At 42.9% G+C, this 15,334-nt stretch overlaps 1 protein-coding gene across 2 annotated transcripts in view; it reads left to right on the top strand.

The window, feature by feature from the left end:
- tspearb (thrombospondin-type laminin G domain and EAR repeats b) overlaps positions 1-9,721 on the top strand; it is a 50,552-nt gene extending 40,831 nt beyond the window's left edge. For both annotated transcript variants that reach the window (XM_036959510.1, XM_036959511.1), the window contains 3 exons: positions 5,344-5,522; positions 5,793-5,894; positions 9,374-9,721. In XM_036959510.1, coding sequence (XP_036815405.1) covers positions 5,344-5,522; positions 5,793-5,894; positions 9,374-9,527 — 435 coding nt within the window. In that variant the 3' untranslated portion in view covers positions 9,528-9,721. The remainder of the gene's footprint in view (positions 1-5,343; positions 5,523-5,792; positions 5,895-9,373) is intronic.
- The last annotated feature ends 5,613 nt before the right edge of the window (positions 9,722-15,334 follow it).

The raw sequence follows: 15,334 nt of genomic DNA, 5'->3' as shown, positions 1-15,334 counted from the left end.
ACCTAGCTGCCTCCGACCTAACTAGGCTAGCTGCCCCCGACCTAGCTGCCTCCGACCTAGCTGCCTCCGACCTAACTAGGCTAGCTGCCCCCGACCTAGCTGCCTCCGACCTAGCTGCCTCCGACCTAACTAGGCTAGCTGCCCCCGACCTAGCTGCCCCCGACCTAGCTGCCTCCGACCTAGCTTCCCCCGACCTAGCTGCCCCCGACCTAGCTGCCTCCGACCTAGCTGCCTCCGACCTAACTAGGCTAGCTGCCCCCGACCTAGCTGCCTCCGACCTAGCTGCCCCCGACCTAGCTGCCCCCGACCTAGCTGCCCCCGACCTAGCTGCCTCCGACCTAGCTAGGCTAGCTGCCCCCGACCTAGCTGCCTCCGACCTAACTAGGCTAGCTGCCCCCGACCTAGCTGCCTCCGACCTAGCTGCCTCCGACCTAGCTAGGCTAGCTGCCCCCGACCTAGCTGCCTCCGACCTAGCTGCCTCCGACCTAGCGCTGATCCTTTGAATACAGAGATGATAGATGGCATTTAGTATACATGACAAAAGTACAGACAGTGTTTCACCTCCTGCTCTATAGCTGTTGACTCAATCACAATCACTCTGGAAGATATCACTCTGGAAGATATCACTCTCTAAAACATCACAGCTCTGTGTTTATGGCTCTGTGGGTTTTTTTTCTTCGATGGTCTGTTGTGACCGTTTAATGCTAGGAGAAAATAGTTTCCTTGACTGCTGTCCAACAGAAGATCAATCCTGAACAAGAGGCTGTTGTGGTTCTAGGGTCTGTGTCCCAAACGCACCCTATTCCCTATATAGTGCATTACGTTTGACCAGGGCTCATAGGGACCAGGGTGCCACCTGGGACTGAGCCTTAAAGCTGACTATAGAAGGATGTATCAATAGACCTCTACCTCTGCTGTACGGTTTGAAAGCAAGCAGGGTATAATTAACGAGTGAAGTACAAGTTAAATCACTTATCATCCTGTGTACATATCAACAGTAGACTGTAGTTGGTAGCCCCTCCGCCACATGTTAGACATCAGAAAGACGTTTGGTCTCTGAGCTCGGGGGGAAATTCCAGCCCGGTTAGTTACGCTTGAAGCCATCATGGCTGTTTTGACAAGTTCTTTTGGGTGGGTTAAAGAAGGTACATCCCAAATAGAACTTTTAAATCCCTACGTTCCCCACGAGCCCTGGTCAAAACTAGTGCACTAAATATGGATTAGGGTGCCATTTGGTATGCAGACAGAGACTTCACATCTTTATGAAATCAGACTGTTGCTCTAGTTCTCCTGGCAGACAGAGACTTCACAGCTTTATGACATCAGACTGTTACTCTAGTTCTCCCCTCAGACAGAGACTTCACAGCTTTATGACATCAGACTGTTACTCTAGTTCTCCTGGCAGACAGAGACTTCACAGCTTTATGACATCAGACTGTTACTCTAGTTCTCCCCTCAGACAGAGACTTCACAGCTTTATGACATCAGACTGTTACTCTAGTTCTCCTGGCAGACAGAGACTTCACAGCTTTATGACATCAGACTGTTACTCTAGTTCTCCCCTCAGACAGAGACTTCACAGCTTTATGACATCAGACTGTTACTCTAGTTCTCCCCTCAGACAGAGACTTCACAGCTTTATGACATCAGACTGTTACTCTAGTTCTCCTGGCAGACAGAGACTTCACAGCTTTATGACATCAGACTGTTACTCTAGTTCTCCCCTCAGACAGAGACTTCACAGCTTTATGACATCAGACTGTTACTCTAGTTCTCCCCTCAGACAGAGCCTTCACAGCTTTATGACATCAGACTGTTACTCTAGTTCTCCTGGCAGACAGAGCCTTCACAGCTTTATGACATCAGACTGTTACTCTAGTTCTCCTGGCAGACAGAGACTTCACAGCTTTATGACATCAGACTGTTACTCTAGTTCTCCCCTCAGACAGAGACTTCACAGCTTTATGACATCAGACTGTTACTCTAGTTCTCCCCTCAGACAGAGACTTCACAGCTTTATGACATCAGACTGTTACTCTAGTTCTCCTGGCAGACAGAGACTTCACAGCTTTATGACATCAGACTGTTACTCTAGTTCTTCTGGCAGACAGAGACTTCACAGCTTTATGACATCAGACTGTTACTCTAGTTCTCCCCTCAGACAGAGACTTCACAGCTTTATGACATCAGACTGTTACTCTAGTTCTCCTGGCAGACAGAGACTTCACAGCTTTATGACATCAGACTGTTACTCTAGTTCTCCTGGCAGACAGAGACTTCACAGCTTTATGACATCAGACTGTTACTCTAGTTCTCCTGGCAGACAGAGCCTTCACAGCTTTATGACATCAGACTGTTACTCTAGTTCTCCCCTCAGACAGAGACTTCACAGCTTTATGACATCAGACTGTTACTCTAGTTCTCCCCTCAGACAGAGACTTCACAGCTTTATGACATCAGACTGTTGCTCTAGTTCTCCTGGCAGACAGAGACTTCACAGCTTTATGACATCAGACTGTTACTCTAGTTCTCCCCTCAGACAGAGACTTCACAGCTTTATGACATCAGACTGTTGCTCTAGTTCTCCTGGCAGACAGAGACTTCACAGCTTTATGACATCAGACTGTTACTCTAGTTCTCCCCTCAGACAGAGCCTTCACAGCTTTATGACATCAGACTGTTACTCTAGTTCTCCTGGCAGACAGAGACGTCACAGCTTTATGACATCAGACTGTTACTCTAGTTCTCCCCTCAGACAGAGACTTCACAGCTTTATGACATCAGACTGTTACTCTAGTTCTCCCCTCAGACAGAGACTTCACAGCTTTATGACATCAGACTGTTACTCTAGTTCTCCCCTCAGACAGAGACTTCACAGCTTTATGACATCAGACTGTTACTCTAGTTCTCCCCTCAGACAGAGACTTCACAGCTTTATGACATCAGACTGTTACTCTAGTTCTCCTGGCAGACAGAGACTTCACAGCTTTATGACATCAGACTGTTACTCTAGTTCTTCTGGCAGACAGAGACTTCACAGCTTTATGACATCAGACTGTTACTCTAGTTCTCCCCTCAGACAGAGCCTTCACAGCTTTATGACATCAGACTGTTACTCTAGTTCTCCTGGCAGACAGAGACTTCACAGCTTTATGACATCAGACTGTTACTCTAGTTCTCCCCTCAGACAGAGACTTCACAGCTTTATGACATCAGACTGTTACTCTAGTTCTCCTGGCAGACAGAGACTTCACAGCTTTATGACATCAGACTGTTACTCTAGTTCTCCCCTCAGGCAGAGACTTCACAGCTTTATGACATCAGACTGTTACTCTAGTTCTCCCCTCAGACAGAGACTTCACAGCTTTATGACATCAGACTGTTACTCTAGTTCTCCCCTCAGACAGAGACTTCACAGCTTTATGACATCAGACTGTTACTCTAGTTCTCCCCTCAGACAGAGACTTCACAGCTTTATGACATCAGACTGTTACTCTAGTTCTCCTGGCAGACAGAGACTTCACAGCTTTATGACATCAGACTGTTACTCTAGTTCTTCTGGCAGACAGAGCCTTCACAGCTTTATGACATCAGACTGTTACTCTAGTTCTCCCCTCAGACAGAGACTTCACAGCTTTATGACATCAGACTGTTACTCTAGTTCTCCCCTCAGACAGAGACTTCACAGCTTTATGACATCAGACTGTTACTCTAGTTCTCCTGGCAGACAGACTAGATGTCCTGTACATAACACCACATGATGAAACCACCAATCATTGCTCAAGCTGTTTCTTCTCCAGGATATGCCCCGATCTCCATCGTTGTCTGAATCTGAGCGAAAGTTAACCCAGAACTGTACTGAACAAAGATATAAACGAAACATGCAACAATTTCAAAGATTTTACTGAGTTACAGTTCATATAAGGAAATCAGTGATTTGAAATGAATTCATTAGGCCCTAATCTATGGATTTCGCATGACTGGGAATACAGATATGCATGTGTTGGTCACAGATTACTTTTGAACTTTTTTGAAAAGTAGGGATGTGGATCTGAAAACCAGTCAGTATCTGGTGTGAAAAGGATTTGTCTCAAGCGGCGCGACACATCTCTTTCTCTGTCACGCAGACGCTGGGAGCCAGAAAACAAGTGCAGGTGGTGAGTTTAGTAATAAACAGAACATGGAACAATAGAACAAACACCAGTTTAGACATGAAACACAATGCTGACGGGGGAAAGAACCTAACGGAGGGCCAGGTACAGGGGAGGTAATACGTGAGGTAATGGAGTCCAGGTGTGCGTAATGATGACGTAATGTTTGATGCCAGGTATGCGTAATGATGGATCCCAGGACCGGTGGTTAGTATCCCGGCAACGCCGAAGGGGAGGAGCGGGAGAAGACGTGACATTCACAGAAAACCAGGCAGTATCTGGTGTGACCACCAGCGCCGCATGCAGCGCGACAACATCTCCTTCACATGGAGTTGATCAGACTGTTGATTGATCAGGTTGTTGATTGATCAGGCTGTTGATTGATCAGGCTGTTGATTGATCAGGCTGTTGATTGATCAGGCTGTTGATTGTGGCCTGTAGAATGTTGTCCCACTCCTCTTCAATGGCTGTGTGAAGTTGCTGGATGTTGACAGGAACTGGAACACGCTGTTGTACAGGTCAATCCGGAGCATCCCAAACATGCTCAATGGGTGAAATGTCTGGTGAGTATGCAGGCCATGGAAGAACTGGGACATTTTCAGCTTCCATGAATTGTGTCCAGATCCTTGAGACATGGGGCCGGCCGTTCATTATCATGCTGAAACAGGAGGTGATGGTGGTGGAAAAATGTCACTACAATGGGCCTCAGGATCTCATCACGGTATCTCTGCATTCAAATTGCCATTGATAAAATGCAATTGTGTTCGTTGTCTGTAGCTTATGCCTGCCCATACCATAACCCCACCTCCACCATGGGGCACTCTGTTCACAATGTTGACATCAGCAAGCCGCTTGCCCACACAACGCCCTACACATGGTCTATGATTGCTCGCTCCCTCAACTTTATACATCTGTGGCATTGTGTTGCACATTTTAAAGGGGCCTTTTATTGTCCCCAACACAAGGTGCACCTGTGTAATGATCATGCTGTTTAATCAGCTTCTTGATCTGCCACACCTGTCAGGTGGATGGATTATATTGGTAAAGGAGGAATGTTCACTAACAGGGATGTAAACACATGTGTGCACAACATGTGAGAGAAATAAGCTTTTGTGTGTATGGAACATTTCTGGGATGTTTTTTTTACTGACCTTGAACCTTCTCCTTGACCCCTAACCTCTAACCCCTGCAGACGGTGGGAGCGACGGACTGGGAGATGTTCCAGGTCAAGGATCGGTACTTCCTGGCAGTGGCTAACGGCCAGAAACTGAACGAGAGAGGCCCTAGTCACTACAACATCAACTCAACCATATACGAACTGAACGTGATCACACAGACCTTCGTTAAGTTCCAGGACATCGTCACAAACAGGTTAGTCCACTGAGCCACACCAGAGGGCATTCAGTTCTCTATAAAAGCCTCGTTTTGTCCTTTACAACGTATTCTTTACCTCTTTGTCCTCTCTCCAATTCAATTTAAACAACTTAATCCCTTTGGAGCGATGCGTCAGACACATGAACAACACACCTGGTACACTCCTGGTACACACCTGGTACACACCCGATACACACCCGGTACACACCCGGTACACACCTGGTACACCTGGTGCCTAAACACTCCACTGTGGTTTGATCTTTGCAGTGCGGTGGACTGGGAATTCTTCTCGGTGGGTGAAGAGAAGTTCCTTGTTGTGGCCAATTCTCACGATGGATCCTCGTATTCTTTAAACAGTGTTATATACAGGTGAGGTACTCTTTTAAACAGTGTTATATACAGGTGAGGTACTCTTTTAAACAGTGTTATATACAGGTGAGGTACTCTTTTAAACAGTGTTATATACAGGTGAGGTACTATTTTAAACAGTGTTATATACAGGCGAGGTACTATTTTAGACAGTGTTATATACAGGTGAGGTACTCTTTTAAACAGTGTTAAATACAGTGTTATATACAGGTGAGGTACTCTTTTAAACAGTGTTATATACAGGAGAGGTACTCTTTTAAACAGTGTTATATACAGGTGAGGTACTCTTTTAAACAGTGTTATTTACAGTGTTATATACAGGTGAGGTACTCTTTTAAACAGTGTTATATACAGGTGAGGTACTCTTTTAAACAGTGTTATATACAGGAGAGGTACTCTTTTAAACAGTGTTATATACAGGTGAGGTACTCTTTTAAACAGTGTTATTTACAGTGTTATATACAGGTGAGGTACTCTTTTAAACAGTGTTATATACAGGTGAGGTACTCTTTTAAACAGTGTTATATACAGGTGAGGTACTCTTTTAAACAGTGTTATATACAGGTGAGGTACTCTTTTAAACAGTGTTATATACAGGTGAGGTACTCTTTTAAACAGTGTTATATACAGGAGAGGTACTCTTTTAAACAGTGTTATATACAGGTGAGGTACTCTTTTAAACAGTGTTAAATACAGTGTTATATACAGGTGAGGTACTCTTTTAAACAGTGTTATATACAGGAGAGGTACTCTTTTAAACAGTGTTATATACAGGTGAGGTACTCTTTTAAACAGTGTTATTTACAGTGTTATATACAGGTGAGGTACTCTTTTAAACAGTGTTATATACAGGTGAGGTACTCTTTTAAACAGTGTTATATACAGGTGAGGTACTCTTTTAAACAGTGTTATATACAGGAGAGGTACTCTTTTAAACAGTGTTATATACAGGCGAGGTACTCTTTTAAACAGTGTTATATACAGGTGAGGTACTCTTTTAAACAGTGTTATATACAGGTGAGGTACTCTTTTAAACAGTGTTATATACAGTGTTATATACAGGTGAGGTACTCTTTTAAACAGTGTTATATACAGGAGAGGTACTCTTTTAAACAGTGTTATTTACAGTGTTATATACAGGAGAGGTACTCTTTTAAACAGTGTTATATACAGGAGAGGTACTCTTTTAAACAGTGTTATTTACAGTGTTATATACAGGTGAGGTACTCTTTTAAACAGTATTATTTACAGTGTTATATACAGGTGAGGTACTCTTTTAAACAGTGTTATATACAGGAGAGGTACTCTTTTAAACAGTGTTATATACAGGTGAGGTACTCTTTTAAACAGTGTTATATACAGGTGAGGTACTCTTTTAAACAGTGTTATATACAGGAGAGGTACTCTTTTAAACAGTGTTATTTACAGTGTTATATACAGGAGAGGTACTCTTTTAAACAGTGTTATTTACAGTGTTATATACAGGTGAGGTACTCTTTTAAACAGTGTTATTTACAGTGTTATATACAGGAGAGGTACTCTTTTAACCAGTGTTATTTACAGTGTTATATACAGGTGAGGTACTCTTTTAAACAGTGTTATTTACAGTGTTATATACAGGTGAGGTACTCTTTTAAACAGTGTTATTTACAGTGTTATATACAGGTGAGGTACTCTTTTAAACAGTGTTATTTACAGTGTTATATACAGGTGAGGTACTCTTTTAAACAGTGTTATTTACAGTGTTATATACAGGTGAGGTACTCTTTTAAACAGTGTTATTTACAGTGTTATATACAGGAGAGGTACTCTTTTAAACAGTGTTATTTACAGTGTTATATACAGGTGAGGTACTCTTTTAAACAGTGTTATTTACAGTGTTATATACAGGTGAGGTACTCTTTTAGACAGTGTTATATACAGGTGAGGTACTCTTTTAAACAGTGTTATATACAGGTGAGGTACTCTTTTAAACAGTGTTATATACAGGAGAGGTACTCTTTTAAACAGTGTTATATACAGGAGAGGTACTCTTTTAAACAGTGTTATATACAGGTGAGGTACTCTTTTAAACAGTGTTATATACAGGAGAGGTACTCTTTTAAACAGTGTTATTTACAGTGTTATATACAGGTGAGGTACTTTTTTAAACAGTGGTATATACAGGCGAGGTACTCTTTTAAACAGTGTTAAATACAGTGTTATATACAGGTGAGGTACTCTTTTAAACAGTGTTATATACAGGTGAGGTACTCTTTTAAACAGTGTTATATACAGGAGAGGTACTCTTTTAAACAGTGTTATATACAGGAGAGGTACTCTTTTAAACAGTGTTATTTACAGTGTTATATACAGGTGAGGTACTCTTTTAAACAGTGTTATATACAGGAGAGGTACTCTTTTAAACAGTGTTATTTACAGTGTTATATACAGGTGAGGTACTCTTTTAGACAGTGTTATATACAGGTGAGGTACTCTTTTAAACAGTGTTATATACAGGAGAGGTACTCTTTTAAACAGTGTTATATACAGGAGAGGTACTCTTTTAAACAGTGTTATATACAGGTGAGGTACTCTTTTAAACAGTGTTATATACAGGTGAGGTACTCTTTTAAACAGTGTTATTTACAGTGTTATATACAAGTGAGGTACTCTTTTAGACAGTGTTATATACAGATGAGGTACTCTTTTAAACAGTGTTATATACAGGTGAGGTACTCTTTTAGACAGTGTTATATACAGGTGAGGTACTCTTTTAAACAGTGTTATATACAGGTGAGGTACTCTTTTAAACAGTGTTATATACAGGTGAGGTACTCTTTTAGACAGTGTTATATACAGGTGAGGTACTCTTTTAAACAGTGTTATTTACAGTGTTATATACAGGTGAGGTACTCTTTTAAACAGTGTTATATACAGGTGAGGTACTCTTTTAAACAGTGTTATTTACAGTGTTATATACAGGTGAGGTACTCTTTTAAACAGTGTTATATACAGGTGAGGTACTCTTTTAAACAGTGTTATTTACAGTGTTATATACAGGTGAGGTACTCTTTTAAACAGTGTTATATACAGGTGAGGTACTCTTTTAAACAGTGTTATATACAGGTGAGGTACTCTTTTAAACAGTGTTATTTACAGTGTTATATACAGGTGAGGTACTCTTTTAAACAGTGTTATATACAGGTGAGGTACTCTTTTAAACAGTGTTAAATACAGTGTTATATACAGGTGAGGTACTCTTTTAAACAGTGTTATATACAGGTGAGGTACTCTTTTAAACAGTGTTATATACAGGTGAGGTACTCTTTTAAACAGTGTTATATACAGGAGAGGTACTCTTTTAAACAGTGTTAAACACTGGCATTTTATTGTGTTAAAAGTCCTTACAGTGTGGTAAATGACTCAAAGGACTTTAATTACAATGAAGTGAAAACATAAATAGTTTGACCTATATCCTGCTGTGCTTGTCCCTCCAGGTGGCAGGGATATGAGGGATTTGTCCCTATCCACCGGCTCCCAACCATCGGCTGTACGGACTGGGAATATTTCAACACCACAGCAGGGTCCTTTCTCGTCTATTCTAGTGCCACCTCTCCCCTGTCTAAAGTCTTCAGACTGAAGACATACTGATTCCTCACTGTTCCTGACCCTCCACTGTCTGAGCCAGTTAGAGAAACATGACGTAGTGGAAAAATGGAAGGGGAATGAATTACAGCTTTTCTAGCGTTGCTGGACAGACAGGCAGGCAGGCAGACAGAAAGGCAGGCAGGCAGACAGACCAACAGAAAGGCAGGCAGGCAGACAGACCAACAGAAAGGCAGGCAGGCAGACAGACAGACGAACAGAAAGGCAGGCAGGCAGACAGACCAACAGAAAGGCAGACAGACTGGCAGGCAGGCAGGCAGGCAGGCAGACCAACAGAAAGACAGGCAGGCAGACCAACAGACAGGCAGGCAAGCAGGCAGGCAGACCAACAGACAGGCAGGCAGGCAGACCAACAGAAAGACAGGCAGACAGGCAGGAAGGCAGGCAGACAGACAGACCAACAGAAAGGCAGACAGACCAACAGAAAGAGAGACAGACCAACAGAAAGGCAGACAGACCAACAGAAAGGCAGACAGCCAGACAGACCAACCGAAAGGCAGACAGACAAAGGCAGACAGACCAACAGAAAGTCAGACAGACCAATAGAAAGGCAGACAGACCAACAGAAAGGCAGGCAGGCAGACAGACCAACAGAAAGGCAGACAGACCAACAGAAGGGCAGACAGGCAGACAGACCAACAGAAAGGCAGACAGGCAGACAGACCAACCGAAAGGCAGACAGGCAGACAGACCAACCGAAAGGCAGACAGGCAGACAGACCAACCGAAAGGCAGACAGACAAAGTCAGAAAGACCGACAGACAGAATGGCCGACAGACAGAATGGCCGACAGACAGACACAGATAGAAAGGCAGACAGAACTGTAATTGTCTCCCCAGTTGTGTCGGAGATCCAGGCTGTGGGAGAGAATCCTGCTTTTAAAACGACGAGAGAGATGATGTTGCGGCATCATGAGATTGTGGAAAATGAGGGAAGGAATGTGTGACGTTGGTTTGTAAGCAACTTACACTATAAGAGGGACAAGTTTCAAAGTTTATTCGCCACTTGGGTACTGGAGTGGTTGTATATACAGGTCAGTACCGGTACCTTATTCAATGTCAAGTGGTACTGGAGGGGTGGAGGTGGGTTTATACATAAAAAGTGATTGGTCGGGGGCCTCCCGGGTGGCGCAGTGGTTAAGGGCGTAAAAGTCACACAAAAAAACAAAAAAAGTGATTGGTCGTAGGATGCACATAAACATGGCTGAAAGGTGACTGGTTGGTAGCAGGAATATATACATATTTATGATAATATATTAATGGTAACATGGCCATATTTATTATAATCTGCAACATTTCAACTTCTAAAATACATAGAGTCCTTGTAATTTACAGCATCGCTCAGTCAACAAAACATTTGCTAAAGTTGCCCAATTAGCTGGAGGGATGGGGGAAAGATCTTTGTCGCATCTGTCAGTCAAAACCCCGATCTGTGAAGCACAGAGCCAGAGCTTTGATGTCACGTATAGCATGTTACTGTATAGCATGTTACTGTATAGCAAAGTTGGGTCGAAGCTCTGAAGACGACAGCATTACGGTACGGCGCCATCTTATGGAAAACATGGACACTGTCACAGGAGAATAGATTGGATCGCAGCGGCTTTCCTCCGTGGGAAAACCAGATGATCAAAGATCCAAAATCCCATCTAGAATCCAGTGGCTTGATTTATTAAAACTAAAAGTTTCTATTCGTAAAAATTCAAAATAATACATTCGGATAATGACAAAGGTTCCAATATTCAATTTAAACTAAAAATAAGCAAGGTAAGACATATGTGGTTCAAAACATTTATGCCTTCACAGTATCTCAAACATTTGCCCTAACCAGCAAGCCTTACTTCCTGTCTTTAAATGCCCAATTTACATATCTGGGCGGGCCCGCCAGTATTTGTAACTGTTTCTGGCTAGAGGCCTTTTCTCATTTAAATCATAAGACCACATAACCAAATTAATGTATACACCTTATATAGAATCGAAATGATTCTAAAGGGTGCAATATGACCGAATAAACAGATATTTGCATAACCAAAGAAAGATAGAAACTGGCTCCAACAGGGGAAGAAAGAGAAGATGGGAATGTGCACTGTTTGTTTGTTTGTTGTAATTTACAACTTCATATAAAGCTTGAAAATGAAAGCTCGAGAGTTAAACTGAACTGCTTCAGCAAAGACTCATGGGAAAGGAGGAGTGTGTTGGTCTGGAAATAACAGCTGATTAGAAAGGTTGAGAATGAGATTCAAATGTAGGGTGTGTCAGTGACCCTGCGCTACCAAAGGTTTTAATCTGGATATGATCGACCATGAAACTGAACTGCTATAGCAAAGGAATCCAAGCTGGACAATTACCTAACAGTTAGTCTCTCGTGTCATGACAGACTTCTAGGTTCCGAGATGACAGACTTCTAGGTTCCGAGATGACAGACTTCTAGGTTCCGAGATGACAGACTTCTAAGTTCCGAGACGACAGACTTCTAGGTTCCGAGACGACAGACTTCTAAGTTCCGAGACGACAGACTTCTAGGTTCCGAGACGACAGACTTCTAGGTTCCGAGATGACAGACTTCTAGGTTCCGAGATGACAGACTTCTAAGTTCCGAGACGACAGACTTCTAAGTTCCGAGACGACAGACTTCTAGGTTCCGAGATGACAGACTTCTAGGTTCCGAGATGACAGACTTCTAAGTTCCGAGACGACAGACTTCTAGGTTCCGAGATGACAGACTTCTAGGTTCCGAGATGACAGACTTCTAGGTTCCGAGATGACAGCCTTCTAGGTTCCCGTAGACGACAGCCTTCCAAGATTAGACTTCAAAGTCTAAAACGACATTGTATTTATAATACTGAGTCATCATTTTTTTTTTGCTTTGCATTGCATTCAAATTGAAGGCTTGAATTCTCGATTGCCTCTAGAATAAACGTGAGTTTTATACCGTGCCATGATTTTTCAGCTGCTGTCTTGCCATTGTAATAATATAGCTCGTAAATAATTACAATATCATAATCTCTTTTTATATGTGGTTATTTACAGTAATTTATTAGCTTCAATAGAAACATTGATGGGTTTCACATAGTATCTAAATATACTTGTATGTTATATGGGTATCTGACATTCATTCAATGTAAAATAAAGAAATAATAAGATAGTGTCAAGGAAATGTATAGAGTCTTTCATTTGTCCTGTCTAGATAGGAATATCACAAGCAAATCAGGTGTTTATGTCCATGGTGTTTATTTCTATGGTGCAGTGTATGTTGAACATGAACGTGTATACTTTGTTAGACAATTCTGTGCATTATCTGTACTGCCTACTAATGCTATACTGTACATCCTGAAAAGATAAGCTACTGAGGACTAGCTCCTGCATTCACCACCCATGAGTGGTCTAGCTATAATGTTTGTTCCCGTAGTTCAAAATGTTGTTTTAAATAAAATATTTATACTCTTTGTTGTCTTACAATGATTTAAATACAATTTTGTGACTTTGGCCCACATACAGCTGCTCTGGTCGTCTTGTGTTTCTGTTACTGCAGAGCTGTGCCACCTGCTGGAGATATGATCAGTGATTTATATGTACACTAGATGACTTGTATGGGGGTGGTGTTTTGATGCCACCGTGCCTCCATCTTGGCTCTCCCCCACCAGTGTTTTGATGCCACCGTGCCTCCATCTTGGCTCTCCCCCACTAGTGTTTTGATGCCACCGCGCCTCCATCTTGGCTCTCCCCCACAAGTGTTTTGATGCCACTGCGCCTCCATCTTGGCTCTCCCCCACTAGTGTTTTGATGCCACCGTGCCTCCATCTTGGCTCTCCCCCACTAGTGTTTTTAATGCCACCGTGCCTCCATCTTGGCTCTCCCCCACCAGTGTGTTGATGCCACTGCGCCTCCATCTTTCCTCTCCCCCACCAGTGTGTTGATGCCACCGTGTCTCCGTCTTTGCTCTCTCCTACCAGTGTTTTGATGCCACCGTGCCTCCATCTTGGCTCTCCCCCACTAGTGTTTTGATGCCACCGTGCCTCCATCTTGGCTCTCCCCCACCAGTGTTTTGATGCCACCGTGCCTCCATCTTGGCTCTCCCCCACCAGTGTGTTGATGCCACCGTGCCTCCATCTTGGCTCTCCCCCACCAGTGTTTTGATGCCACCGTGCCTCCATCTTGGCTCTCCCCCACCAGTGTGTTGATGCCACCGTGCCTCCATCTTGGCTCTCTCCTACCAGTGTAAAATATATTTTGGAAGTTTTAGAAATGCATGTATTAATGTCTACATGTGTTTTTTCCATGTTTATTATATTACAGAGACCTTAATGCATACTTTTGCATTATATTATGTGAGCTAAACATAACATATATAAAAGCATTTTTCTTAAAGTAGAATTGTTTTTAAAGTTCTAATGTTACTAATGACAACAACAAAATACCAAAATAGATGTGATTTTGTCCTTGAAACATTTCATTGAAATACTGTAGAATTCCATTCATTCCTATGGAGTACTACTTAAATCCTCTCATTGGCTAGTGCATTGCATCAGCAATCCAGGGTAGATCATTGGATAGGATACATACACTCGCTATCAAAGACAAGGAGACATGACTATCTATCAAGTGACATTTTCTGCACAACAGGTCCTGCATCGTTCCTCTGTTTTCGGGTCAGAGGTAAAGTTTACACTTCTGAATCCTGCCGTGAAGAGGTTATTTTAGGAAAAGCGAAATGAATGTAAAATATAATGGATATGTTTCAATATCCTTATTAAAGGGCACATATTTAACTTGTCTCTATTCACAGTATGTATCGAAGGACGCTTCTTTTGAAGGTAGGAAAGCCATCTACATGCTATCCTGATCAAAGATATTTATAACTAACTCAAGATAGTTCATCTGTGTCGTTTACAGTGGGGGCAAATTAATCATAGTGGGTAGAACGAGGTGGGCAGAGCCAAGCACGAGCTAGCGAGATTCTATTGGCGCGTTCTAGCATGTATTTGCATATTTACGTTGCAGTGCAATTAGACCTTGCACTGCTTCTAAACAATGCAATTTTTTAAAGACTTTGGCAAAGCGTCAAATCTATAAAATGTTGTGCACTGTGTTCATAACAGATATTAGTTTTGAACACAGTGCACAGCCCCAGCTGTAATCCCAGCTGTAATCCAACCTGCCCCAGCTGTAATCCCAGCTGTAATCCAACCTATCCCAGCTGTAATCCAACCTGCCCCAGCTGTAATCCCAGCTGTACTCCAACCTGCCCCAGCTGTAATCCCAGCTGTACTCCAACCTGCCCCAGCTGTAATCCAACCTGCCCCAGCTGTACTCCAACCTGCCCCAGCTGTAATCCCAGCTGTACTCCAACCTGCCCCAGCTGTAATCCAACCTGCCCCAGCTGTAATCCCAGCTGTACTCCAACCTGCCCCAGCTGTACTCCAACCTGCCCCAGCTGTAATCCCAGCTGTAATCCAACCTGCCCCAGCTGTAATCCCAGCTGTAATCCAACCTGCCCCAGCTGTAATCCCAGCTGTAATCCAACCTGCCCCAGCTGTAATCCCTGCTGTAATCCAACCTGCCCCAGCTGTAATCCAACCTGCCCCAGCTGTAATCCCTGCTGTACTCCAACCTGCCCCAGCTGTAATCCCTGCTGTAATCCAACCTGCCCCAGCTGTAATCCCAGCTGTAATCCAACCTGCCCCAGCTGTAATCCCAGCTGTACTCCAACCTGCCCCATCTGTAATCCAACCTGTCCCAGTTGTAATCCCAGCTGTAATCCAACCTGTCCCAGTTGTAATCCCAGCTGTAATCCAAC

Source organism: Oncorhynchus mykiss, chromosome 22 (assembly GCF_013265735.2).
Source record: "Oncorhynchus mykiss isolate Arlee chromosome 22, USDA_OmykA_1.1, whole genome shotgun sequence".
NCBI classification, from domain to species: domain Eukaryota; kingdom Metazoa; phylum Chordata; class Actinopteri; order Salmoniformes; family Salmonidae; genus Oncorhynchus; species Oncorhynchus mykiss.
The sequence above is the reverse complement of the archived record's forward strand: the minus strand, read 5'-3'. Positions and strand labels throughout refer to the sequence as shown.